The following is a 25,185-nucleotide window of genomic DNA, read 5'->3' as shown; positions in this document are numbered from 1 at the left end:
TTTTTTTTTTTTTTTTCTGGTGAGCCCCGTTTGGCACGTTTTAAACGCAAATGCAACATTTTTCTCCCACCCCCAAGCTTTTGGCTCCCAACTCCGCTTGACCACACAGGCCTGTGTGTGCGCGTTTGAGTGTGCACCGATGCTTCTTTTCCATGCTCTCTCATTTAAAAATAAATAAAAGAAAGGTTTTTACCTATGGTTTCCCCGTTAGGAGACGTGACCTCCAGGCAGAGAATAAATCCCAGGCAGAACCACCTCATCGCCATCTCCTGAGCAATGCCCGACGGCACCGCTGCTAGAGGACGGAGTAGATGGGAAAGTTGGCCGGGTTTCCAGAAGCAAGCAGCCCAGTGACCGAGCACCTCATCCGAACCTTCTCAGATCAATGGTCCCGGGGTGCGGTTTGTCCCTCCAGATCCCACGCACACGGCAAAAAAATCAGACAAAAAAGAAGAAAGAAAAAAAAACAAAAACAAAGTCCAATGAGGCTACAACTAGCAGCGCAGCGGTGTGTGTTTGCAGCTGGTTATCTGCGCTCAGCAGGCATGATGAGGAGCGCGGTGTGTCCTCCGTCTCTGCCGTCCCAGCCTGTCCGGGTGTCTCTCTCCACCTCCTCACCGGGGCTCACCGCGCCGCCACGACCGGCTGCAACACAACAAGCGAAATTTCCCAAAAATAAAAAAAAATGAAAATAAAAAAAACTAGTCCGACTCGCTCCGTGACAAACTGAACAATAATAATAAAAAAGACAGAGACAAATGAAAACGTGAAATTTTTCCGTCGGAGCGCAAACGTCTCCCTGCGCCTGTGTGGGTGCACGAGTGGCTGGTCAACCTCCCCCCCCCATCCCCAAGCGCCGTGTTCGAGCTCGTGACGTCACACCGAGCTCCTCTGGAAAGCTCACCGACCTAACTGCGCATGCCTCAACTTGCTCCCCTCTGAATCCCTGTGTTGCCAGTTTATCGTATTTATGCAATAGTTTTAGGGCCGGGGCGTTAAACTCAGTTACACAAAGGGGGGCAAAATTCAGCATCTTAGCCAAGGGCCAATCTCGATCAATATTTATTGGAAAAATGCATAGATTAACCTTGGTTTTAAATGTAATATGTCAAGTTATTCATGTAGAAATTACATAGAAATCAGATCAAACTTAAAAGAGACATCATTAGCATTAATTTTTTATGCCTAACTCACTATCATTAGCTTTTTAAAGTATTTTTCTTTGTGTTACATTTTTATCACAATCAATTAAAACAGCTAAAAAAAGTCAGAACACAGTTACTGACCTTTTACTTTAAAAGAAATAGAAAATATGGAAAAAGACGACGTACATTAAGCAGACTTGCATTTACTTGGATGCACGTCACCTCAGGTCAGACACCTGACATCTTTTCTTGGGTTTGAGTTTATCAACAAGACCTTGAACCCGACTGATAGAACAGAAGTTACTGAGAAATTAAAACTTAATTTTCCGTCGGAGTGCTAACGCTAACTGTCAGGAGAAGACTTTACTGAATAGGCTCAGTTCTAAATGAGAAGCAAGCAATGGAGACTCGGTCTGTCACAGACTGGAGGACCAGATCTAATCAAATTTAAACTCTATCTTTGGGTGGGGCAGATCAAATGTTAACCATGGTCGGATCTGGCCTGCGGGCCTTGAGTTTGACACTTGGCTTTTAGGGTCTGCAAGAGATTCGATAAATAGATTTTTAAAAAGCCCAAATATGCATAGTTTTCTACATATCAGATAGTATGACTACACCCCATCCTGTGCGCCAATGGCAACACACACCTCACCTTACTACCCCCACTCGAGCAGGAAAGCTCACAAAATACGATGGTTTTAAAGCCACAGTACGATGTTTCTTCATTTCGTATCTGGCAACCCTGCTCAACCGTAAGAGAAACTGGGATGCAGCTGGCCCACCGGGAGCAGCCATGTTGGCTCAATATTTCTACGGAATCCTCGAGGGGTTTTTTTTTGTTTGCTTGTTTTGTTTGTTTATTACGCCAAAAAAAGAGCAGCAAGTTCTTTTTCTAAAAAATGTAATCTTCATGGTTGTTCAAAAATAATTTAAGCTTTAAAGTTTTCACGCCTACAAAGTTTTGTTTGAAAATGAATACAGAAAAGCGAATGACTGGCCTTAAACATGAATTGTGTTACTGTGTTGAGATTAAACGATACAATGTCATGTACAATTTTAATCTAAAGAAGCGACCACAGACGTATAATAATGAGTTTTAATTTCTGAATTCTGCACAAAACTGCGCCCCTGGTGGCACAGATACGGTGTAACATTTTGAAAAGCATCTTTTTTTCCTTTACATGTTGGCTGAGCTTTCTAAATACATATTTCAGTCCAGAAGATATGTTATTTCACCTTTTATATAAAACTTTACGTATGAAAATCACATGTGAAAAGATGCTCAATTAACATGTGACATACTGGATGTGAAACATACTTTGCACATGTTTTCCCTGCGGTGTTGGAAGAGTTTAAACATGCCCCGTGTGGTCAAATGGGTTTCAACGAGGGATCAGATGTTGAAAACATGTTTTTCCTGAAAGATGATTACAGAATAAAATCCAAGCTAATAACATGTCCAAACTTGAGTTAACCTATGTAATAAAAAGTACAACTGATGTTTACATAGAAAAAAATGCCATTTTAGCAGACAAAATTGAAGAAATTGTAATAATTTGCCTCATTTACAGATTTTCAGCAAGACAAGTTGCTAATGTAACAGGGTTTTTTTTTACAAACATAATGTTTGAATAAATTTCTCATTACAGCTGTGAAAAGACTTCTGAGTTGTCTGCTAACAACCAGCAGGTGGCACTGCTTATTTATTTTTCATAGAGGTAAGCTAACTAACTGGTTTCAGTAACAAAACAAAATGAAATCGGTAATTTGAAGCAATATTTGGAAGACTTTTCATACAAATTCAAGGGAGAAGTTGGATTAAACAACTAATTGGTAAATGGAATTATTGCCCTATCAGAAATGACAATATATATTTTTCTGCTTACATGTCTCCTCCTATCTGATTACACGCTTCATGGAAATTAACCACAACAGGAGTGTATTTGGCTGCTACAAGTGCTTAAAGAGCATCCTTCCAGGGGTTTTCATCTCACAGATGTTTCTCCTGAGTCTAACTCATGGGAGAGAATGTGAAGTATGTGGAGAATCTGTGAAGAAGAAGAAAGGAAAATTAACTATCTGGGTCTCTGTTTAACCCAAACACAAATTAATCCGAGCTCTTCAGACACTCCCAGCGGCTTGCAAACTATCATTTTATGTCTTTCAATAATGATCCTTTTTCAAGTTTACTGGAAAAGAAAATATTCTGTTGCAAGGAATCCATCGGAGACGTGTTGTTGACACGTCGTGTCTCCTGTTTTTCAGCCCAGTGGTCCAATAGCTGCTGGTGTCACCTCAAAGTGAGAATGCCCCCTCTGTGGAAGGAGTGTTGAGCACTGTCATCCACCCCCCACCCCCCATCCAAAAAAAAAGAAGAGAGACAGACGCCAGCATGCTGTGTGGGAGACAGCTTGAAAGAGTGCCAACGTAAACACTCCCAGACCACATGTTCTCCCAGGGCAGAGGGGCTGGCCTTCCTCCAAGCACATCTGCACACAATCCCTCAGCTCTGAGCGAGGCGAGGCGAGGCGAGCCAAGAGCATGGCAAAGGGAGGGGGGGCAGCAAGGACCTGCTTTCTCTTTGCTCCTACAAAGTCAGTGCTGAAAGCGAAAGCGCGCGGTTTAAAATGAAGGAGGTAGAAGACGACGGATAGGAAGAGCCCTCCTCTCTGTGAGGGCCAGACTGAGTGTGAAGGCTCAGCACCGCTGCACGCCAGGCTGCCCATAAACGTCAAAAGGGGGACAGGTTACTAAATAAATGAAGCAGATGGCCTCCATTTGCCCTGTTGAGTCGCTAGCAGAGTGTGGCTTTTTGCAGTTTCTTTTTTTCTCCCCCCCCCCCCCCCACACACACACACAGGAAGATAATTACTGAGCAGGCAGTGCTGACAACACCTGAGGAATGCAAAGTATGCAACATCAGCCTGCCTTCGTCCTCCACCACTCCCCCCAGCACTCCCCCTCCTCAGGTCTCCTCTATCTGCTACCCTCCCCCAACAACGAGAACGCCCTTCAGACCCAAACTTCAGCATGATTTCTTTTTTTTCTCTTAAATCTACACACATCAGACAACTTTATCTCGTTCGGTATTCAGCTTATTCCTGCACGAAAACCTGAATTAATGCAAACTCAAATCAAATCTCGTGCTTTCTGAAACACCAGCCAAGCTGCCAGCAGGCCTCGTTGGTCCCGTTTCTGGTGAAATCACAGCGTACGTTCTCAGGCCCTCGCTGACTGAGTCACTCCCCAAACTGGCCTTGAGCTCCAGGACTCACAGCCCATCTGGCTAAACACTTGCACACCATATCGATGTGTGGCGTGGATTTCAACACAAGGAGTCAACAACTCTGGGTGACCTAATTGTGTGGTCCAATCTCTCTCTCTCTCTCTCTCACTAAAAAAAAAAGCAAATATCTGTTCAGGAAGAAAACAGAGATACTGAATACTGTTATTTTTATGAACATGTGACCAGCAGTCCGCATTCTGAAGTCATATGTTTGGAACATGAGGACAGAGCAAGAAGAAGATAAGAGATTTCGGATCCGGCTGAGCCTTTTTTTTTCATCTGTCAGAATACACCATTGTGATGAAATCGGGATGAAATCCCTTATGCGTGTATTTTACCATAAGTATATGGGGCTGTCTATCTGCTGAATTATGCAGTAAAAGTAGTATGCAAATACTGTGGCAAGAAGGAACAGTGTGTATGGCTGAATGAACAGTTGCATATGTTCCCCATCGCACTTGAGGGCCAATCAGTCAGGGTACACAGGACACAGCTAAAGAGTGGGGATTTAGTTGCCAAGCAACTCCTGTTGACACTTTAAAAAAAAAAAAATTCAACAAGATAAGAGATGTCAAAAAGCACAACTGATGGAAACACTGAGGAATGTGAGCTCTTTTTTGACTCATCAAAGATCATTCTTAACTAAGAGTCAGATCCAATAAAAATATGGATATTAAAGCTAAGTTTATTATAAGTAAAACACACCAGATGTTAAAGAGGTCTTAAAGGTACTTTCAAACTATGAAATCAAACATTTAGAAGAAAAAGTTATCCTGAACGATAGCAACTGGTCCAGTTTAAAAGAGCTCTCTCCAGTAGTTTTCCAGCCGTATTGATATGGAATCCTGAAGCGTGGGTCCGCACTCAGTGTAAACAAAACACTCAGCTGAATCCACCGGAAGCTTCTCTGAGTGGTTCACTCAACAGATCCGAGTGTGAAAACGTACAAATAAATCCCAAACTGTCAGACTTTTTGATCCCAAATATCTCTTCAATAGACTTTGCCATTGTTGACCTGTTTTCTGTCACCTCGGGGCTTTTTCCATAGGTAAACAAAGGCACGGTCACCAATTATGCTTATAACCTTTTATTATTTTTATTTTTATTAAAGGACATCAACTATCAATATGAGGAAAAAAACGGTGCAGGCTTCATGACATTGCGAACTTGATGAACACGAAAGTGCCTCTATAGCTCGGTGCGCTTTAAAGATACCGAGCAAAATCCTGGCGTGGTAGTAGCTGAGAGTCACCCACAACACGTAGCCTACTTCAAGCAATATGAGGTCATTTTAAGCTTTGACCCAAAACGTCTAAGTTTAAAAACTCTGGCACGAAAGGCGGCGGGCGACGCGCATTCCTTCCAAGAAATGCACTTAAAGGTGATTTCACACTCCAGGTTTAGTTTCCCCGCTCCTCCAGCTGGAGTTCCATGATTCTAATTAAATGTTTTTTCTTTTTTTCCCCCCCACTGAGCGAGCCGCAGTCCTCGCCATGATGGCAGGGCGCTGAGAGCTCAGATATCAGCCGGGAACATATAGGCTGAGGCTGAGCAGCGAGTGGGAGTCCATCAGCGGCTGAGGTTCCCTGCCTGACGTCAGCTGACTCTCCGCTCCTCCGGACACACACACACACACACACACACACACACACACACAAAATGCTGCTCTCGGTGCCGCCAAGGACAGGAATCAGCCCTTACAACGGCTACACCGGCAAAACCAACAAGAAGGTAACCACACACACATACACACACACACCTATACACGCACACACACACACAGCTCCTAACTATCATCTCCAGGAGTAAATAAGTATTTATTTTTATTTTCATATCGATGCGGGTGTTCGAGCTCTCTGTCCCTCTCCAGTTCAAAATCTGTTCGGCGGGGTGTTTTTTTTTATTTTTATTGTGTGTGTGTGAGTGAAGCTGCAGTGTCCTTGAAACCTGGCGGCGCGCGCGCTCCGTCAGCCCGGCCGGCCAGCCGCTCGTCCACCTTCCGCCGAGCTGCTGTAGTTTGTTTGTTCCAAACTACGGCGGGGGTGGGGGGGGTGCCCCGGCCCGTTCCTCCACGGCTCCCTGCGGGATTTCTCCACTTCAGCGCTTCGCTTCCGTTCGTTCCGAGACGCGCTCGCGGCGTCCCTCTTCCTATTCCCAGCCTCTGCGCGGAGAGAGGCTCGCGCCGCTCGCGCCGCGCGCCCCGCCGCAGCTTCTCCTCTACCTTCATTGTTGTCACCTGAGACAGGAAGGCGCGTTGGTGCGTGTCGGTTCTTTTATTGAATTTAACGCAAGTTTGCCATTTTTTTTTTTTTTTTTGCTTTTTCTTTTTTTTTTTTGCTTTCTCTCTCTCCTTTTTTACGCGCAGCGCTATGCCCCACCCCTTCAGAGAGGGTTAGCACGAAGGAGAGGAAAGTTACAGATCATGAAGTAAAGCTGCTTTAGTTGACTTAAATCAGAGGATCATCAAACTTTTCAGCTTCTGACCCTCAAAACAACAGCAGCCATTGCTGGTTAAATTAATTTCTTTCACTATAGAGGGTCTCTGACTTCCTCATTGTTTCATAATGTTCATAATTTTGAACTAAAAGTATTTTTTTTTAACTTTTGCACATTTATGTTTATTACCTGCTGCTAAAATGCCACTTCCCTTCATGGGATCAATAAGATTTATTTATCTATTATTTTGTATTTTATTCTACTGAAGTGTATAAAAATCGCCATTTAGCATATGTTGATGTCAAAAACAACAATTATTAAAATGTTTTTATCATTAAAGGTGCCAACTGCACAGTCATCGAGGCACTCTTGTAACTATATGTTGTCCATAAATGTGTGTTCTGTGTTTGGTTCCGCTTGGAAAGAAAGCATGCAAATTACACAGCCAAGCATGCAGTTCAGCTGGGAATACTGTGATCCGACTTCTGGGAGCAATACATCCAGTATGGATAAAATCTGCAGAAAACTGAGAGGGGGAATTAAAAAAAAACAGAAGATCAATGGGATTTTTTTTTTTGGTGAAACAGTTGAGAAAGCCCAGGCCTCTTTTGGAGCTTCCCAGCAGAAACATCATTCAGCGTCTAAACGGGTCACAGGAAGTCAGACTTTACATCTATGAAGTGGCGTTTTGATATCTGTTACAGTTTTTGTTTAAGTTTTATGATATTCACAGACTCTTCCACCGAACGGTCAAACTAACTTTTGAGCTGTCCAAAAATGTCAAATCTTTTTTAAGCAAACTCTCCTTACCTCTTCAACTCTATTTTGGACAAATATAATTTATACATCAAAACATAGATATTTCTATATTTTATCTTCCTTCCAGTATGCCTCTCACTGCTGTAGGACTTTTTCTGTCAAATTCCCCCAGAGACTGTACACACACCCAAGCTTCCATAGCTCCATAGTTATATTTAAGCCCAAAATATTCTCTTCAAAACTGGAAGTAAAGTTTGTTTTGAACTTGTCTTAAATGCTACATAAAAGACTAAAGAAACAAAAAAAAAGGTCACATTTGTAATCGTTGGGGCCTTCTGCCGCTCACCGTTCAAGAGTTTTTAAGTTTTGGCTCGAAATTTTGGAACAGCAGCTGTTTGTTTCAGGCTTATTTTTTCCAGTCCGCATTTTTGTCTGCCTCTCATTACCTTGGCAATCGTGGAGTGAGAGACAAAAAATGTGTGGTTACCATGGTGACCATACTGAGCCAACAGCAGCACTTTTATACAAGGAAACGAAGATTATTCGCCTTGATTATTCCAGAGTAACGTCGTAGTTTTGGCAGCCCTTCAGATTTTCTAGCTTGTGACTCCTGTTTCTTCATATTTTCTAACAACTATGGCAAAGTGTGCCATCTTTAAGCTTCATCTGATTTTTGGAAATCCTCTCAAGACGACCCAGGGTGAGGTCCCGACACCGACTTTAGGAACCGGTAACTTAAACAACCATGTCGGCCTATTAGATGAATGCTACGGCTCAAATCTGGAACGGCATAGAAGATATAATATTGATTGGCTTGCTCAGTAAGATTAATAATTCATGGCATGACATTATCTATTTTCAACCACTTTTCTCTTCACAGGAAGAACGGGACTGTACAGGCTTGTTTTCAACAACAATGCAAGCAATCTTTTTTTCAGCCAAGTGTTTTTAATTGTTCACATTTAATCCAGGATTTATACAAACTACCAAACAAATTAGTCTTAAAACACCACCCGAAACAGCTGAAATGAAACAGATCCCACCAGTGGCTCACAGCTGGAAGGAATTCAGATTGCTCAGATTAATGACGTGGAATTCCTGGAATTCTGGATTCAGACAAAGTGTTCGCTTCAGCCCAGCTCTACAAACGCCGGTCTTTTTCTCAAAAGAAGACCCGCACACACTTTTATTTCCCCCTTTTTTTTCTTTCTTTCTTTTTATTAGAACATCTCATTGTCAGAGTGCTAAAGTCACACAGAGGGGAGACTTGTAAATCCAGCGTCAAGTGCTAACCCCTTCTTCTGTGTCGTTTATTACGAGAAAAGGGCGGAGAAAGAAAAGAAAAAGGATTTAGAGACAGCCCTTTTTCCTCTGCTTTCCATTAACTCCCCGGCTTTTCTCTTCCTCCCGCGTGTTTTACATGCCTTGACTTTTCTGTGTGTGTGTGTGTGTGTGTTTTGTTGAGTTTTTAAGCATTAGCATAAAAGCGGATTGACTCAGGAGAAGAGGAACAGGGAGGTCTCACCTTTGAGCTGCAGAACATCGAGGGTTTTCATCGTTTAATCTGGCTCTTCCCACCGTTTACTGTTTCTTTTTTTTTTTTTTTTTGCCTGCAGCTGTAGGGATCACATTTGCATTACTATGATCTTTTCCACACCACCTTTTATCAAGCAGGTAGGACGTCATATTTAAGATATTTCTCCATATGATGCAGTCTAGGATATCATGTATTCTTAAAAAAAATAATAAAACAAACTGTTGAGTTGCTTAAGCAGACTTTTCTTTTCTTTGATTTTGGCCTTTTCGGAATACTTATCCACTGACTGTGACTGTGCTGAATTGTTTGGGTTTTTTTCCCCCTTGGTCCAAATTTAGACAGTTTGTTTGACTTGAGTTAAACATCGTGAGAACTAAATGGGATGATCCAATGTTATGAAATCCCACAGGGTTCATTTAAAACATTTGCATTTAGCAGAGAAGGTTGTCAGAAAGACGCAGCATTTGACAAGTTAGAAAGTAACTCTCATATCTATGCTATTATTAGAACGTTAACATCCTGGCCCCCCTCGGCTCTTATTGTTCCGTTCGACTAAAAAAGTTACCTGCTCTCCCAACAGGCCATCGCCTCTGCTACCTCCAGCTGTAATCATCTCATCAGTCTTCAGCCGGTGCCCAGAGCACATATTCGTTCTCCTCGCCATGCTGCCGGCCACTTATGTAGTTAGGCTTCGAGCACAACAATAGAAGTGGCACAGAGATTTATCTTTCTGCTGCAGTAATTGCTAGGCCTGACAGCAGCAGCCATGTGAGGACTGTGTAATGTACATTTCCAGCTTCTTTTTTTTCTTTTGACACATAAGGACCAAAAAGAAAAAAAAAAGGATGAAGCAGCAATTGCTCATACCCTGGCATAGGCTTTAGGGTAATCAGCTGTTACATTATAAAATATATAGAATATATATAGCTTTTGGGAACTGATTCCATTTCAAGCACAGAAACCCGTCTTTGGGCAGAGGAATACAACGAACGCCGAGAGATGATACTATAGATGTGCATAGAAGTGTGAACAGCTACGTGAACTGAAGAGCAAAAGGGAAATCAGCAGCGTATTAGGAGTTCTCCTTTTTTCGGCACTAATTAACTGAGAGGACATGTAGTCTTGCAGGTTGTAAAATGAAATAAAATACATTTCTCAGTGATGTGCACTTAGGAATTCAGCCATAATCTCCCTTCTGAAGTGCGCTTGTGTTCTTCTGCGCGAACATTTGCTTGTGATTGCACCATTACACCGAACATTACCGTACATGGTTGGCGGGACACCTTGAACCGTTGCAAGTGTAGCTGGTGGGTAGATGCGCCGCTGACTCCCTCCCATCCTTTCCTCAGATGAAGCTTAGCAGAGCGTTTTTAATGAGACACTACCTTCTGACTAGGGTGCACATGAGAGGGATTAGCACTTCCCTCTAACAAGCTCAGATCCCAATTAGACAGGCCTCAGCAGCCAGGCTCGGCTCCGGACTTGGTCTCCCCGTCAGATCCTATCTCTCTGAGGCTCTCCAGGTGCGTCCCTCCTGATAGTCTGTGCAGCTAGCCGACAGTGAAAGCAAAGGGGGAGGCTGTGACTGTGATTAAAAAACAAACAAACAGCGCACTGTTGATGCTAAGGAGGAGATGGATATTAGAGAAACAGTCTAAGATGAATGTGCTCTGTGAGTCATTGGGACCTTGTCATTTTGCTAGGAGATGACAGCCTTCCAAGTTCTGCACACTGATCCCATATCAGTTTGGAAAACATAAGGCAGCTGGGTTGTGGGGTACAAAAAAAAAAAAAGCTTGAATCACTGGTGTCCCAGTGACAAAGTCTTTAGTCATCCCTCATTTCTTTACATGTTGCTTCCGAGCAGTGAGACGTTCTCACTGGTTTTAATTAGTAGTTCTTCAGACTTTTTGAAAGTCAAAGTTTTTCTTTGGGCTTTGGCTGCTTTTTTTCCCTGTATCTGACTATCTACAGTCTAGTGCCTATGAATCTATGAGTCATTCAGGCTTAATAAAAGCTCCAAAACTCAGTGGATGAACCAGTGTTGACAACACACAACTGACAACTTAGCAGAGGACCAGTTTAAGTTGTTCCTGTTTCTGTAGTTGAATTCAGGAGAAGAGTTTGACAAACATAAAGTCACATCTTAGCACCAGCAAGGTTGATTCCCAAAGAGCTATTAGCTGAAACCTTAGCACACATCATCTGATCTGCACGATCAACTGAAGGATGGTGCGTCTTTCAGAACCTGTTTCAGATACTGTTCATCTGACACTGTCGTCACCAGGTACGAGAACTGGACAGAAAATGAGAGAAAAAGCAGGTAGTGGTCAAAGAAAAACTTTGAAAGACCTTCAGAAGGCCTGAAGATCGGGGCCACTTTAAAAGTTTACAAGAAAATCTGGGTAAATGGAAACCAAATGTAAGAAAATGTAGGGTTGGTTTAAAACTTTTGCACAGTATTGAATTTGAAGGAGCACAGTTATTCCTCTACAGCATACTGTGCTTTAGCAATAAGAGGTACCAGGTGATAAATGCACCTTTTGTGTGTGTTGCATTTATTATTAATTTAACACGTTGTTGTATCTGTGAAATAGTCTTTCCTATGTGATAAAATCCCTGACATACATGTGTAACTGACAGCAGTAATGACAGATTTTCATAGTTAGCTTAACTGATACTTGATCTATTTATCTGTAAAGTAAAAGAAACGCATTAAAGTAGCCATTAATAATACAAAATAAGTGCAACTTTTTTACACAAACATTAGGTACAGAATGTCTGGCTGTGTACAGAGGTAGGTCAAATAGTTCTAAGCTAACTAGCTTCATTCTGAATACAGCTTTAAATATTAACAATTTTAGAGATCATAGCATGTAATCCTTAACCGCAGCTAATGTGACACAGTGTATGAAATAATAACTTATTTGCCCCTATATTAAAGTTACAACTAAAAGCTTCTCCAGTAACTGACATCATATCTGACCGATAGAAACATGTTTTGCTTTATTTTAGCTCGGTTTTCTCCTCACTGTTGGCGTACTAATGGACCTGTGGTGAACTTATTTGGTTTAATGAGCCAGTGGATCAATAGGTCCTACGTTAAGTCTTGTTTTGTTTCATCTTGTTTTGTTCAAAGGTCAAAACGGTTAAACCAAGATTGATCTATTACATACCTCCTCACAAACTGAGCAAAAAACTTGTATTTATCTGTTTCCTTTTGATTCTAGATCAAATAATATCATGTATTTATTAACATTATATGTTGTTTAACTCAATTTATTTTAAGATTTATCTGAAAAGGAGACGTCAGACATCAGTTCTCTGTTCTGTAAAATAGGAATAAATGGAATTAGGTTCTGCTCAATGCAGTGATTGATTGATTGATTTCTATTATATGAAAAAAGACTCCCTTTCAATTCCCATATATTATGGTGTAGATTTTTTTGCCAAGAGTCTGACTGTTTAAAAATAGGTCCGAATTGTTGACAGAAGAATTATATACGAGAATTATACATGTACACATAACTACATATATTAAAATGTTAATCTGGTAATTTCTTCATTTAAGGTGTTGTTTTTCCTTTAGAGATGTCATATTTTCTTTACAGTACCACTCTCAGTCAGTTCTGTCACTTTTAGGCAGGGTTGTACTCAATATCACCGACCTCAGACTCCTTATTTCGGTGTGGAATGATGGATGTTGACTTTTAGGGCAACAATTTCTTCATATCCTGCCAAAGTAGTGCATGCTGGGGAAACCAAATTACTTGCAAGAGACCACAGTATTGGATAGTTGTTATTTTTGTCTTTTATGACCTTTCATCTGGTCTTTTCTCATAAAAAAATGTTTTTACCATACCTATCTTTTTTTTTATTATCCATCTCAGTTCACCTATCGTTTCACCTAACCAGCTCAGATTGAGCAATAAATTTCTGAAGATACCCGAGCTCCAACCGAATGACTCCATCTGGCAGAACATTTCTTTTATATCCATTTTATATGTCCGTTTTTTTTATGTTTCAAAAACCGTATTTGCTATGTATACCATTTCCAATCTGATCATGCTTTCTGTTTTTTTTTTCCCACAGCAGACATATGTGTCCCCCTCCAACCATCAGATGGCTTCTCCAAGCCCGAACAGCAACAGCAATAGCAACGCTGCGACCCTCAGCAATGGCAGCAGCAGCAACAGCAGCAGTGGAGGAGGAGGAGAGCAGCTCAGCAAAACCAACCTTTACATCCGTGGCCTTCCTCCAGGAACCACAGACCAGGATCTGGTCAAGCTCTGTCAGCCGTAAGTTACTCAGAAACCCTCGCTGCCCTCTCACACACCTAGTAAATCCCCGTGGCTGTCCACTGCCAGCAGGAAGCCTTTGAGTGATGGGCGACAGTCGACTGGCTGAAAGGCTGAATGGTTTGGGTGTCAGTGTGGGCAAATACAGTAGATTGATGCCTTTCTTACTCTTGAAATGCACATGGATCTTGAAGGACACTTTATAGTGTATTTCCATAATGAAAAACAAATAGTTTAGCTTTTATCCATTATTTGTTGAGCATTGAAGACCACTAGGATGCAAACTCAGACCTTCCAGTTTGACTCAACTAAGCACAGGCTTTGAGAATTAACCCTTCATAACACACCCTTCTTTTATGTCTCCCGTTCATCTTTAAATCTTTTCTTCTTTTTGTAATACAGTTTGATATATAAAAAAAATGAAATAAAAAAATCAGACCCCTCACACTCAAGGATAAAGTCAAAATCTGCTTTATAAACACCACATTGTTGCTCGCTGACATGACAGCGAGGCTTCAAAAAAAAAAAAAACAGACATCAAAACAGCGTCACCATCCAATCCATCTGACATGTTTGTTAGGCCTTGGGTGGAAGACATCAAAACACGGAGAGCTGAGATGTATGATCTGCTTTTACCTAATTAAATTCTGGAGCCTGGTGATGAGAACCAGAAGAGCGAGAGAAAAGGAGGGAAACTGGAGAGATTGACTGAGGGAGGGAGGGAAGGAGAGAGGGTGGGTGAGGCCCGTTATTTTACAGCTGTCTGGAAGATATGGCTCACATGAGGCTGCCCAACCCTACAGGAAACGTCGAACTCAGGGGAAAGGGAAAGACAAACAAGGGCAATGGCGTGGGGGTAGCGGGTCGAGGATGTAGAGAGTCAGAGGGGGAGGAGGAGCGAACAGAGTCCGGGGTTTGTGTCAGGTGGTGCTGTGTGGGGGTAGTTCTCATATTTCTGCTTTTACAGAGCAGATAAAATCACCGCATGAAATTTGCCTTTTAGCGCAGCACATTAAAGTCAGTATGATTCTCACTTAAAGCAGACTGAAGATGGGCCTTGTTTTCAGTGAGAAGGGAAAAGCTCGTACAGTACGAGGATGGAACAAAACAGGGCGACGGCTAATGGAGGGAATCTGACCCAACCTGAAATTTGCAGATTAAACGTATGAAACCCGACCCCGACATCGCTCCTAATGCTCCCAGTGGGAGTTGCAGTATGCTGAGATTTACTGGGTGCAGAGTTTGAGATGGGAGGAAAGAATGTGGGTTGATTCTCCTTCTCCAACCCTTGAAGGTTTTCTCTCCGGGTGCTTTGTTGCCACTCTTTATCCCCCCCCCCATGTTCTTGTATCTGGTGGTGGTTGGCAGTGAATGGATGCTGGGTTGAACTCTGTAAGTCGTGCTGTCTCACACATGGCTGAGTCTCTTGCCCTTCTTTCCACTCTGCATCATGAAGACAGAGACCTCTGAGCGCCATTCTGTAACTCCACCGTGGAAGCAGCAAGTGTGCGAGTGATGCTCGCAGCTTAAAGACAGCTTTAATGTGTAGGGGTGGACTCTTTGGACTGCTGTCCAATTCAAAGATGCAGGACGGTTGGTGTCAGTAATGTAAAATAGTAATGTTGTATAGAAGGGCTAATCTATAATACAACAGAGCTCCAGTTAAACAACACTGGAGGGGGGGTTATAAATATTGAGAACTAACCAGCTTTCTTTGCTTATAACAGTGTGTTGTCTCACATTTAGGTGTGTTAATCTGCTTTTAAACAGATAATTCAGATCTTTTGGAGGGAAATATTTTGATTTTCATGCTGAAAGTGTTTCAGGCTACACTGGGCCTGAAGTGCTACAGCTAGCTGCTCTCGCTGCTATTTGCACTTGCAAAAAAATCCTGGAATTTTATGCAAATAACAGTGTGATGCAAAGCTGACTGTAAAGGTTTGCAGAACAGTGTTTGCATGAACTTCAATGAAACTTCCAAGTCTGGAGTTGTTATAGGACTGCAGAAATCTGTTCTGGAACTGGCCAGACTGCTTGTTACCTTATCAGTCCAGTCAGAGTTAAACTTTATTTTAAAATGCGATCTGCAACAGGTAAAATGTTAATTGTTATCATAGTCTTTCAACAAAACCCCACTTAAAAGAAAAGTGATTTGTGAGTAGAAGATTCCGATTAGACATTTAAGAGTAGATAATCAAACAAATGATCCAAAAAACAAGCTAAACAGGATGTGACCTTCTGTGTGGAGCTAATGAGGGTAAAGAAGTCTGAACATATGATCAAACAGCACCTCGGATGGCTTTTCATAATGTTAACAACATAGTGGAGAGCTGTGTTATTTATAGAATCAAATCTATCACCGTTTTGTGTTTTTATGACTTATTTGAAATTATATGTTTTGTGGCCTGTACCAGAATAAAGAATAAAACAGTATAAAATCAGTGACTAGGGATGTTCACAGGTAACTTTAGGCCACTTTGTTAAAGAAGAGAAAGAAAAAACAAACCTCTTTTCATCCGTTCATCCATTTTCTTTACCTGCTTCTCCTTTCCGGGTTGTGGGGACCTCCAGCAGTCACTGTGCGAGAGGCGGGGGACACCCTGGACAGGTCGCAAGTCCATCACAGGGACACATATAGTGACAAACGAGACAAACAACTCACTCACACCTAGGGTCAATTTTAAAGTTACTCAGACCTCTTTTGCTAAAGGAAATAATCCAGTTTGGCGATAGATTTACAGATTACAGTTCCAGCAGGTCATTATTTAATCCTTTTTAACAAAAGTTCTTTTTAAGGTTCTTTTTGATTGAAATAAGGCCGTGGTGCAGTGTCACTGGATGGAAGACAAACAGCAGCCCGAGTCAATGCGGGGGCACTAAGACCCAGCAGAGCGTAGAAGGCTGCACACAGAGAAGCTGGTTAGTTGAACGAGAGTGTGGCTGGGAGCCAGCATCAAACAGGACAGCCAAGGAGAGGCGGATCAGATTACACTGCATGCACATGCCTGGAGAGATGGGAACTGATAGACACCACTGCACACAAAGCTGTTGCAAAAAAGTCAGGCACTATCCTTCCTGTGCTTCAGCAGGGTCTTCATGTGCCCCGCTGGGTAGATAATATAGGGGGTGTATTGTGAGATAACCTGAAAATGCAACAGGGATGTTCATTTTGACCAACTTGTCACATCGAGTTGGCTTTCCCACTAGGTATAACTGGACTGATGCTGTGCATGAGCTGGAATTAAAAAAAATGGAACAATCTGTGTAGTTTTGTCTAGCGTGGAGATACCCACCGGACACTACTGTCATTTTGTTTAATTTACCCCCGCCTCCTAAAGATTTCCTTATGCACATAATTTATTACCAGGTCTTATAATTGCATTCAGTGTCACTGCACAGAATGCATCGGGGAGGGTTAATTCAGTCAACATGCATGTTAGGTTCAGAAAGAAACCGCTCTCCATCAGCAGTGTTGCAGAGCCAAAACGGTTAAAGGAACAAATATAAAACAGCTTCCCATGCACAGTGCGTAGAGTAAAGATGTCTCTGTTTTGCAGGTATGGGAAAATTGTGTCCACCAAGGCCATCTTGGACAAGACCACCAATAAATGCAAAGGTGAGGTGTAAAAAAAAAAAAAAAACATAAAAAAACAATTTTCTAATTTTGTTTTTCTTCTGAACTCTTCTCTGTAGAGCTCTCAGTTGCCAGGTGTGTGTTGTGCGTTAGGCTCTAAACTCGCACTGCTTAGCAGGCGTATATCATGTGATATAATGTGTTTCCCCACAGTCTTCATCACTCTGTAGGGAAACACGGCTCAGATCCTTGGGAGCTGGTTATGTCTTCACTGCTATATGAGTTGAAGTTATGTACTGTATGTGCTTGTCCTTGTGTGTGTGCGTCACGTCCCTTTGTCACGACACACATACTGTACGTTGATGAATGTTTGGTGCCTGCAGGCTACGGCTTTGTGGACTTTGACAGTCCCGCCTCAGCTCAGAAAGCAGTCACAGCGCTGAAAGCTGGCGGAGTGCAGGCTCAGATGGCCAAGGTAAGAACCTCACTCAGCGTGTAAGCCTGCACCTCGGTGGTGGACAATAAATATGTGAAATTCAGACCTTTTAAAATCTGAAGGATTTCTCTATATTTCCATCATCAAACATGAAACAATTGAAAAGCAGCACAAGAGGAACTAAAAAACAAACAAACAAGCAAACGTGATCATAAAAATAGACAACAATAACATAAAATAAAAAAAGAACAAAAGGAGTTTTATGATCTGCTAAAAATAAGTGAAAACCTAGCTGCAGCTGTAAGAGAATGGGCCAGTGTTTCATATATTTGTGTTTCCTGCGTGGTGCTTTCGCTGCCCGGGTGTGGGCCTGTTTCAGTGTCTTTGTGGGCATCAATGCACTGAAGAATACGTGTTTGCACAAACAGGAGCTCACGGACGCACACGGGTACATGTGTGCTCAGAGTGGTGACGATGTTTGGGGAGTGTGTCCCCGGGGAGGGGCAGCTCTCTGAGCTTCATGTATAAAGAAGCTGTCTGTTCTCCCCAGTGGCATCTGACTCAGTGTCTGAGCAGCTCCCCAGTCAGCAGGGCACGGTGCCCAATCACCCGCCCTGTCAACACACACACACACACACACACACATGCACACGGTGCACTTGACAACCTCGCATGCACATCAGCAGCCCTGCCTCAGCTGGATTGAAGCACACACGCACGGTCGCTCTCCCACCACCAACACCTCGGGAGAAGCTGAGCTCACTCACGTCGAGCTGCCCTCTCGGTTCACAAAACAGCAGAATTTCACTCAGCCGTCCTGCTGGAGTTCACGAGAAGACTCATATCCGCGTCAGCCCCTGACTCACCGAGTCATTCACTGCTGAAATGTGCAGCAGGTTTCCTCCGCTCGCTCTCGCGGGGCCCCAGCGCTCGTGTAGTTCGCACAACTGTGAAAGAGGAGGAGGAAGGTGGAGGAGAAATCACCTTCATCACAGGTCGTAGCCATTACACATGCATTATTCATGGCATGGAAATTAACTCGCGCTGCATTTAGAGATTCTTAATCACATCTCAGATGATAAATATGCATCATGGCTCGAGGGGAAACAGATTGGTTATCGTACGAGATAGTGTAGGTCAAATTGAATGTGTTAGAACAGAGACTAAAGAGAAGAAGGGATATGTCCGGGAGGAAAACAAAACCATGGCCTTTATGAGTGACTTTCAGTTCATTTTCTGTTTTTTTTTAAAGCAGATCTGCGAGAGCTGTATCCTTCCTCTGATTTATGGCGCTTGTTTGCATTCAGGATCAGGATTAGCACATTAATATATAAAAACTATAACACAAGTGACGTTTTATTTTGAGGAAGCCAGATGATAATGTTTGCTTTCTGGAATAATGAGATCACACGCTTCAAAAGCGTTTTCAAAATACAGGCCAGAGTTTCAAACTAAGATCATCTTAGGTTGAGAAATGACAGCGTTGTAGCCGTTTTGGACAAACCTTGTAAATAATGGTAGGCACGACGTAATGCAATATCACACAATTTCAAGCTCAGAGTATGTGTTGTCAACGTGGCTACCACCACATCAAAACTGACCTCAGTATCTGTCAGACTGACTGAGTTATAGCCATTATTGTGTGGGCTAATGCTGATTAGCTTTGGTAGCCAACTTAAATTGGATTGATTCCAAAACTTACATCCAATGATTATTTCCTGAGGGTTTCCGTAAAATCCATCCAGTGGTTCAGGAGGTATTTTGCTAACAGACGAAGCTTTAACCAGAGAAGTCATTCAATGAGCAGCACTTGGAGTGTTGCAAATGAGTCTCAGCTACAACTATATAAAATTTTAGCTCAATATCTCAATACCAAATTAGAGCCATTTTTGTGTTTTTTAAAGACAGTTGGCTATGGTGGCCATCTTGAACTGAATTGATTCCAAAACCTAATCAGTTGTAGATGTACACCCAGTGATTATTTCCTAAAAGTTTCATTAAAATCCATCCAATGGTTCAGGAGATATTTTTCTAACAGACAGACATGACTCTGGCACAGACTCAAACATTAATGCCTGCCTTTTAGTGGATGATAAAAACACTTCTGATTTTACTGCATTTAACTCTAACTCTTTTTGACCTCCATTTTAACCCCTTTTTCTTCTTTGAATATCACACATTTGACAAAGGTCGCGCATAAAAGCCATGAAAATCCCTGAAACTGAGATCTTTTTGCCACAGTTCTCATCCTGATGAACTCCGAGCTGCGTCTCCTCCTGATTTTTTTTCCTCTTTTTGGTTTGGCAGCAACAGGAGCAGGACCCCACCAACCTCTACATCTCCAACCTGCCCCCGTCCATGGACGAGCAGGAGCTGGAGAACATGCTGAAGCCCTTCAGCCAGGCGATTTCCACTCGCATCCTCCGGGACGCCAACGGGACCAGCCGAGGAGTCGGCTTCGCCAGGTGGAAGCTCGTCCTCATCACCTGCTTGTGTTTCAGCATCTAATTACAGATGATTAAAATGACTCCTCAAGTGTAGATGTAAACTGTATCAGTATTAGTGCAGGCAGCTGCGCCCTCTGGTGGCTGGTACAGGTAGAATTTGTCACCTTTATCAACTCAACTTTCTACTACAGGATGGAGTCAACAGAGAAATGTGAGGCTATTATTCAACATTTCAACGGAAAATATATTAAACTTCCTGCTGGAGTTCCAGGTGAGACCTTCTTTGCTTTATTGATCTGCCTTATCTTCTTTCTTTTTTCTTTTTTAAAGGGGGCCAAACAGATTGTTTCAAATAGACTAAAGAAAATGTGCATTTTTGTTGAAATGCAGCGTGAACGCTGAGGGCCAAATGACTAAAATTAGTTGAAAGAGCCAAAACTGAATTGTTAAAGCTGAAACAGTTACAACAAAAGCTAAAAGTAGCAAAATAAAAGCAAAATTTAGCAAAAAAACAAAGCAAAAATCATCAGTAACTGAAAACTAAAATTTTCTCAACAAAAGCTAAAACCAACAGGACTGTAGTTAAAAGCTAAAATTAGCGAAACTGTAGCTAAGAGATAAAATTAGCAAAAGAGTAGGGAGAAGCCAATATAAGCAAAACAGCAGCTAAAACTACAGTAAATATGCTGAAGTAGTTTTCAAAGAGCATAGTTTCTTTTTGAGGATTTGAAGAGATTTAAATGTAAATATGTCAAAAAGTCTAACAGTTACAAATACCAAAGCAGGAATGTCCTGAATGAGCTGAAGGTTTTCAGACCTGATTGGCTGAATAATCTAAAAGTATTCTGAGGTAATTACAGTGTCCATAAACCTGCAGGTGAAACTAGAAACTGGAAAACAATAATCTGAGTGTTTCACACAATAAAAAAACCTGAAAGGCATTTCCCCTTTTCTGATGTATATATATATGTGTGTGCGTGTGTTTGTTTTGGATTCAGCACCATCAGAACCGCTGCTGTGTAAGTTTGCTGACGGAGGTCAGAAGAAGCGTCAGAGCCAAGGGAAACACCTGCAGAACGGTCGACCCTGGACACGAGACGGAGAATCTGTCAGTTATTTCCACTGATGTCTTAGTTTAATCCGTCTCGCTCCTTCGGATGCTGACGTACTTGTTTGGGTTCTCTTCCAGGCAGGACTCACCCTCACCTATGACCCCACCACAGCCTTACAGAACGGGTCAGTACCACCACCTTTGACCCCTGACCCGTCTCTCGTCCGGCTCTGGGATTACAGTGTGCTCTGTAATGACTGCGTCTCTGTCCGCAGGTTCTTCTCTCCCTACAGCATCACCCCGAACCGAATGATCGGACCAGCTTCCCTCTCCCCGTACATGCCTTCGCCCGTGTCCACCTATCAGGTAGAAATGCACAACCATGCTGAGAATGGAGGGTCTTTGATCGATGGGACAGAAATGTTTATTCTTCTAACAGACTTATTGTGTTCTGTGTTACAAACCAAACTGATCCGAGCCGGACTGACTGAACTGAAGTGATCTATAGTTGTTTGTCTGCTTTGTGGCTGAGTGTTGAGTAACTTTCAAGTGAAATGATTTAAAAATGTACACATTTAGGAGCTTGATGCACTTTAGAAAGTTTAGCGAGTGGCTGTGTTACCGTGCCTACGCTTCTGCTAACTGTCAGGGTTTCCTTGTTCCTACAGCTACACAATCCGTCCTGGATCCATCAGCAGTCATACATAATGCCGCCCACGGTGAGTGTCTTTAGTCTTAAAGCTGCCGCCTTGACTCTTTGTCGGTTTTGTTCCGTCTGACGTTTTGTCCTTGATAGTAAATGCTGACAGCGTTGTGTTTTTTGTTTTTGTTTTGTTTGTCCCCCCCCCACAGGGAGCAGTCCTCTCGTCAGGGATGGATCACACCATGTCCATCCAGCCGGCCTCCATGATCGGGCCCCTGACGCAGCAGCTCGGTCACCTGTCCATGGGCAGCAGTGGGACAGTAAGGACACTGCAGATTTAGTTGTTTGTTTTCAAAGCTCTGAGTTGCCTCTGGGATTTAACAGCTGACAGATTTGTGGCTCCAAATGCCAGTAAACGTTGCACTCCATTTTGTTGTTGTTTTATACGCTCAGGTAGACGTGGCAATGCTTCTTCTTAGTTGTTACGTACAGCTAACTTATTAGCTGAGAGTAACTAACATTGGATGAGATCTTTGTTTAAAACTAGCTAGGCCTTTGATTTCACAGTTCCAGTTTTAAAGAGCTCAATATTTATTATTTGTTTCCTCCCCCATTCAGTATATGCCTGCAAACACATCTATGCAGGGGACCTACATGCCCCCGTACCCCCAAGTGCCTCCCACCAACATGTCGGTCGAGGTAAGCGCTGTTTTTTTGTTTTCTCCCCGCCTCAGTTTAACGCAAAAAAACCGGGATGAACAATCACTCGTAGGTCTTTGCTGTTTCTCGAAAGGAAAGCGCCGTCCAGCAGCCCGTTGCCATAGAGACGCCCACGGAGCACTCAGCCTACTCCTACCAGCACAGCAAGTGAAGAGGTTGGTTGCTTTCGGGTGTTGTTCCGGGAACGCGCCGGTGTTTGTTTCTCACAGCTCTCCGTTTTGTCACCGGCCTCAGGTCTTCCTGTGGAGCCCGGAGCCACGGCCGAGCAAGAGGTCGACTCTCAGACACCCGGCAGGTGGGGGGAGGAGAAGGGAGGGGAGCGGGGCTGGAAGAAACATGAACTGCTCCACATTTAAAAAAAAAAAAAAAAAAAAAAAGAGACGAAAACAAAAGATATTATCTATGAACTCGTGTTTTAAAGCAAACTCTTTTAACTCCAAGCAAGATGAGCTGGAGGATAGAGGGGGAACAAGAAGAAGAACTGAACAAGGAAGATTTGGTTTTATAAAAGTCAAAGACGTCTCTCTCTCTCTCTCACACACACACACACACACACACACTTACATCTGAATGATCTGAAAGCATCAGTCACGTACCTTTCTAACTACGTCTCCAGTGAAATAGAAGGAAATCAGGAAAAAAAAACATTTCTACATCCTGATTTTTTTTTTTTTAGTTGTTTTTTTTGACATTTTGTAAAATATACTGATGATCTTTTTAGTCTGATGTTTTCTACCTTTTTTTTTAAAGTTTGATGTGTTTCTATTACCTTGTGTCCTAACTTTATTGCTTCTGACTGAAGTACTTCAAAACCCTCTTGTAGACAGCTGAGAGCTGACGTGAGGGGCGGGTTTATCAGGTATAAAACCTCGCCTGAGGCCGTCAGACTTCTCCTGGGCACTTGACCCCCAAGTAATTTATACTTAAAACAGTCTCAACGAAGCTTCAGACAATCAGATTTGGAAACATTATAGATATATGAACAAGTAGATTTAAAGCATTCCAGTTTCAGTGGCCTGCAAAAGGTTTGTTAATTGTATTTTTATCTTTGTGAGAAAAAAAAAAACAGGCTGAAGAGGTGGCCCTTTTCAGGGAAATGTCCTCACTTTTTCCTTTTTAAAATTGTACAAACCCAAATAACAAGGTCAACTTTCTTCCAGACATCGAGAACTTTTAACTCGAAGTCTTTTGGTTGCGTGTGAGTGTCAGAAACGTCCCTTTTGCACGCCACTGTTTTATTAGCAGATCTGTTCACGTTGAGCTGCTCCACACAGTTTCTTTCACAGGGATCAAAATACTCTGAACTGTCTGATATATATACGAATATGTGTGTATTTCGTATATATATATATATATATATATATATATATATATATATATATATATATATATACGAAATACACACATTCAGGATTTTCTTACTATGAAGTGACATCCCTCCAAAAGGCAGCTTGGTTGGTTGGGTTCGTTTTTTCTCGAAAAGGGGTAGCTGGACTTCTACTGAGTCCCATAAAGTGATTTTTATTAGGCACCATTAGGATGTTCTTATTACGGTTTAAAGAAGCGTGGCTCGGTCCTGTTATACCTCCACTAAACACTGTTGAGGTGGATTACTGTGGCCTGTAAAAAGACGCTTTAATACTGGCCGTTTCTGTTTGTCTGCATCTTTTTTTTTTCTTTGTTGGTTGTAGTCTTTGTTTATTTTCTTTATTTTTTTGGACAATTGTTATTTAAAGTTTTCTTTTTTTTTAAACAAGTTTAAAACTGATTCTATTTGTTTTCAAAGGCGTTTTGTTTTTATTTTTGATAGGTTTGTTTCCTGCGAATAGTGAGAGATAGAAGTGTTTTTAGCTAGTGATGAATTTGATGTTTGCGTCATGTTTTTGGTTTGTCTTTACTGTTCAAGTCAAAAGAGCCTTTAAATGTTTTTTTTGTTTATTTGTTTGTTTTACAGGCGTTTGTTTCACCTGTGTCACAAATGTTGGCACTTTACGATCATGACTCCAGATTATGGATGATATGTTAGGTTCAGATGAACCCTGAACAGTTAGGGTAAAAAAAGAAAAAAAACAAAGGGGCTCAAATCCTCAATTACCTCATTTTGTTTTTGCCAGAATAGACTCAGTTTGTGTACAAAGGTCCACAGGCATCGACCAAATACAGCTGGTTCTGTGTCCACATCCGTCCCGAGGTCTGGTGATCTATGCAATAAATGTATCGTCTGAAGAAATGCAATATTTTAAGTACCCAGAACCACCTCGTACGATAAGAATCGATCACTTCATAACGTGGCTTTACATTCATGGCTTTTATTTTGTTATAAATATTTGGTTTTTAATGGTTTAGTTGAAAACGTGGTTCATGACTTACGAGCTAAACATGGCGGATGTGCTTTCTGAGTGCATGAAGGCTGGTGTCACGAGCTCATTTATTCCATCCCAGTTTGTTGAGAAGCAGACTTGTTACGAAGTTTCCTTCCCTCAAAGATTCACGTACACAGAAATGCCTTAGGTTCCTGGGGTGGGGGTCGGGGAAACACTCCTCGAGTTTTGCTGACCTTGACCTCTGACTGGAAGTGATTTTCTGTCCTGCAAATGGTAAAGACACGTCTGTCAGTAGAAAACATTGGCTTAAATCGACGTATCTGCTGCTGCTGAGCTGAAGGCGGTTCAACATTTCATCTGTGAGGTCAACCCGTGAGCCGCGTCTGCAAACTTATTTCCTGCACCAGTTTCTCCTCAGTAACGCTTCATTTTGTTCCCCTCGGATGACAAAACTACATAAATCTCTATGGCTTACTTTTGTTTTTTTGAAATAAATGTTTTTCCACTGTACTTTGTGTCATCTTATTCC

At 42.1% G+C, this 25,185-nt stretch overlaps 2 protein-coding genes across 3 annotated transcripts in view; one reads left to right on the top strand and one right to left on the bottom strand.

The window, feature by feature from the left end:
• Positions 1 to 266, bottom strand: part of lrp1ab (low density lipoprotein receptor-related protein 1Ab) — an 85,467-nt gene extending 85,201 nt beyond the window's left edge. The window contains exon 1 of the mRNA XM_017415061.3: positions 194 to 266. Coding sequence (XP_017270550.1) covers positions 194 to 266 — 73 coding nt within the window. The remainder of the gene's footprint in view (positions 1 to 193) is intronic.
• A 5,403-nt stretch (positions 267 to 5,669) lies between these two features.
• rbms2b (RNA binding motif, single stranded interacting protein 2b) lies at positions 5,670 to 25,166 on the top strand. Of its 2 annotated transcripts, none has more exons than XM_017415230.3 (14): positions 5,670 to 6,162; positions 13,256 to 13,461; positions 17,019 to 17,077; positions 17,419 to 17,510; positions 19,779 to 19,936; positions 20,110 to 20,189; positions 20,917 to 21,026; positions 21,108 to 21,154; positions 21,245 to 21,335; positions 21,638 to 21,688; positions 21,822 to 21,932; positions 22,231 to 22,311; positions 22,385 to 22,487; positions 22,567 to 25,166. In XM_017415230.3, exons 1-13 carry the CDS (start codon positions 6,091 to 6,093, stop codon positions 22,481 to 22,483), a joined length of 1,257 nt encoding a protein of 418 aa, XP_017270719.1. In that variant the 5' UTR covers positions 5,670 to 6,090; the 3' UTR covers positions 22,484 to 22,487; positions 22,567 to 25,166. The 2 variants fall into 2 exon arrangements, with proteins under 2 accessions (XP_017270719.1, XP_017270721.1); XM_017415232.3 differs by having other exon boundaries at positions 5,672 to 6,162; positions 22,406 to 22,487.
• Positions 25,167 to 25,185: the final 19 nt, after the last annotated feature.

Source organism: Kryptolebias marmoratus, linkage group LG8 (genome assembly GCF_001649575.2).
Source record: "Kryptolebias marmoratus isolate JLee-2015 linkage group LG8, ASM164957v2, whole genome shotgun sequence".
NCBI lineage: Eukaryota > Metazoa > Chordata > Actinopteri > Cyprinodontiformes > Rivulidae > Kryptolebias > Kryptolebias marmoratus.
This window is presented reverse-complemented; position numbering and strand designations above follow the sequence as displayed.

Bases quoted from the DNA above. Each gene is read 5' to 3' on its own strand.
- rbms2b (XM_017415230.3), top strand. From the start codon at position 6,091: ATGCTGCTCTCGGTGCCGCCAAGGACAGGAATCAGCCCTTACAACGGC. The intron at 21,155-21,244 runs GTCAGTACCACC...CTCTGTCCGCAG, and splicing joins ACCACAGCCTTACAGAACGG to GTTCTTCTCTCCCTACAGCA. The intron at 21,336-21,637 runs GTAGAAATGCAC...TTGTTCCTACAG, and splicing joins CGCCCGTGTCCACCTATCAG to CTACACAATCCGTCCTGGAT.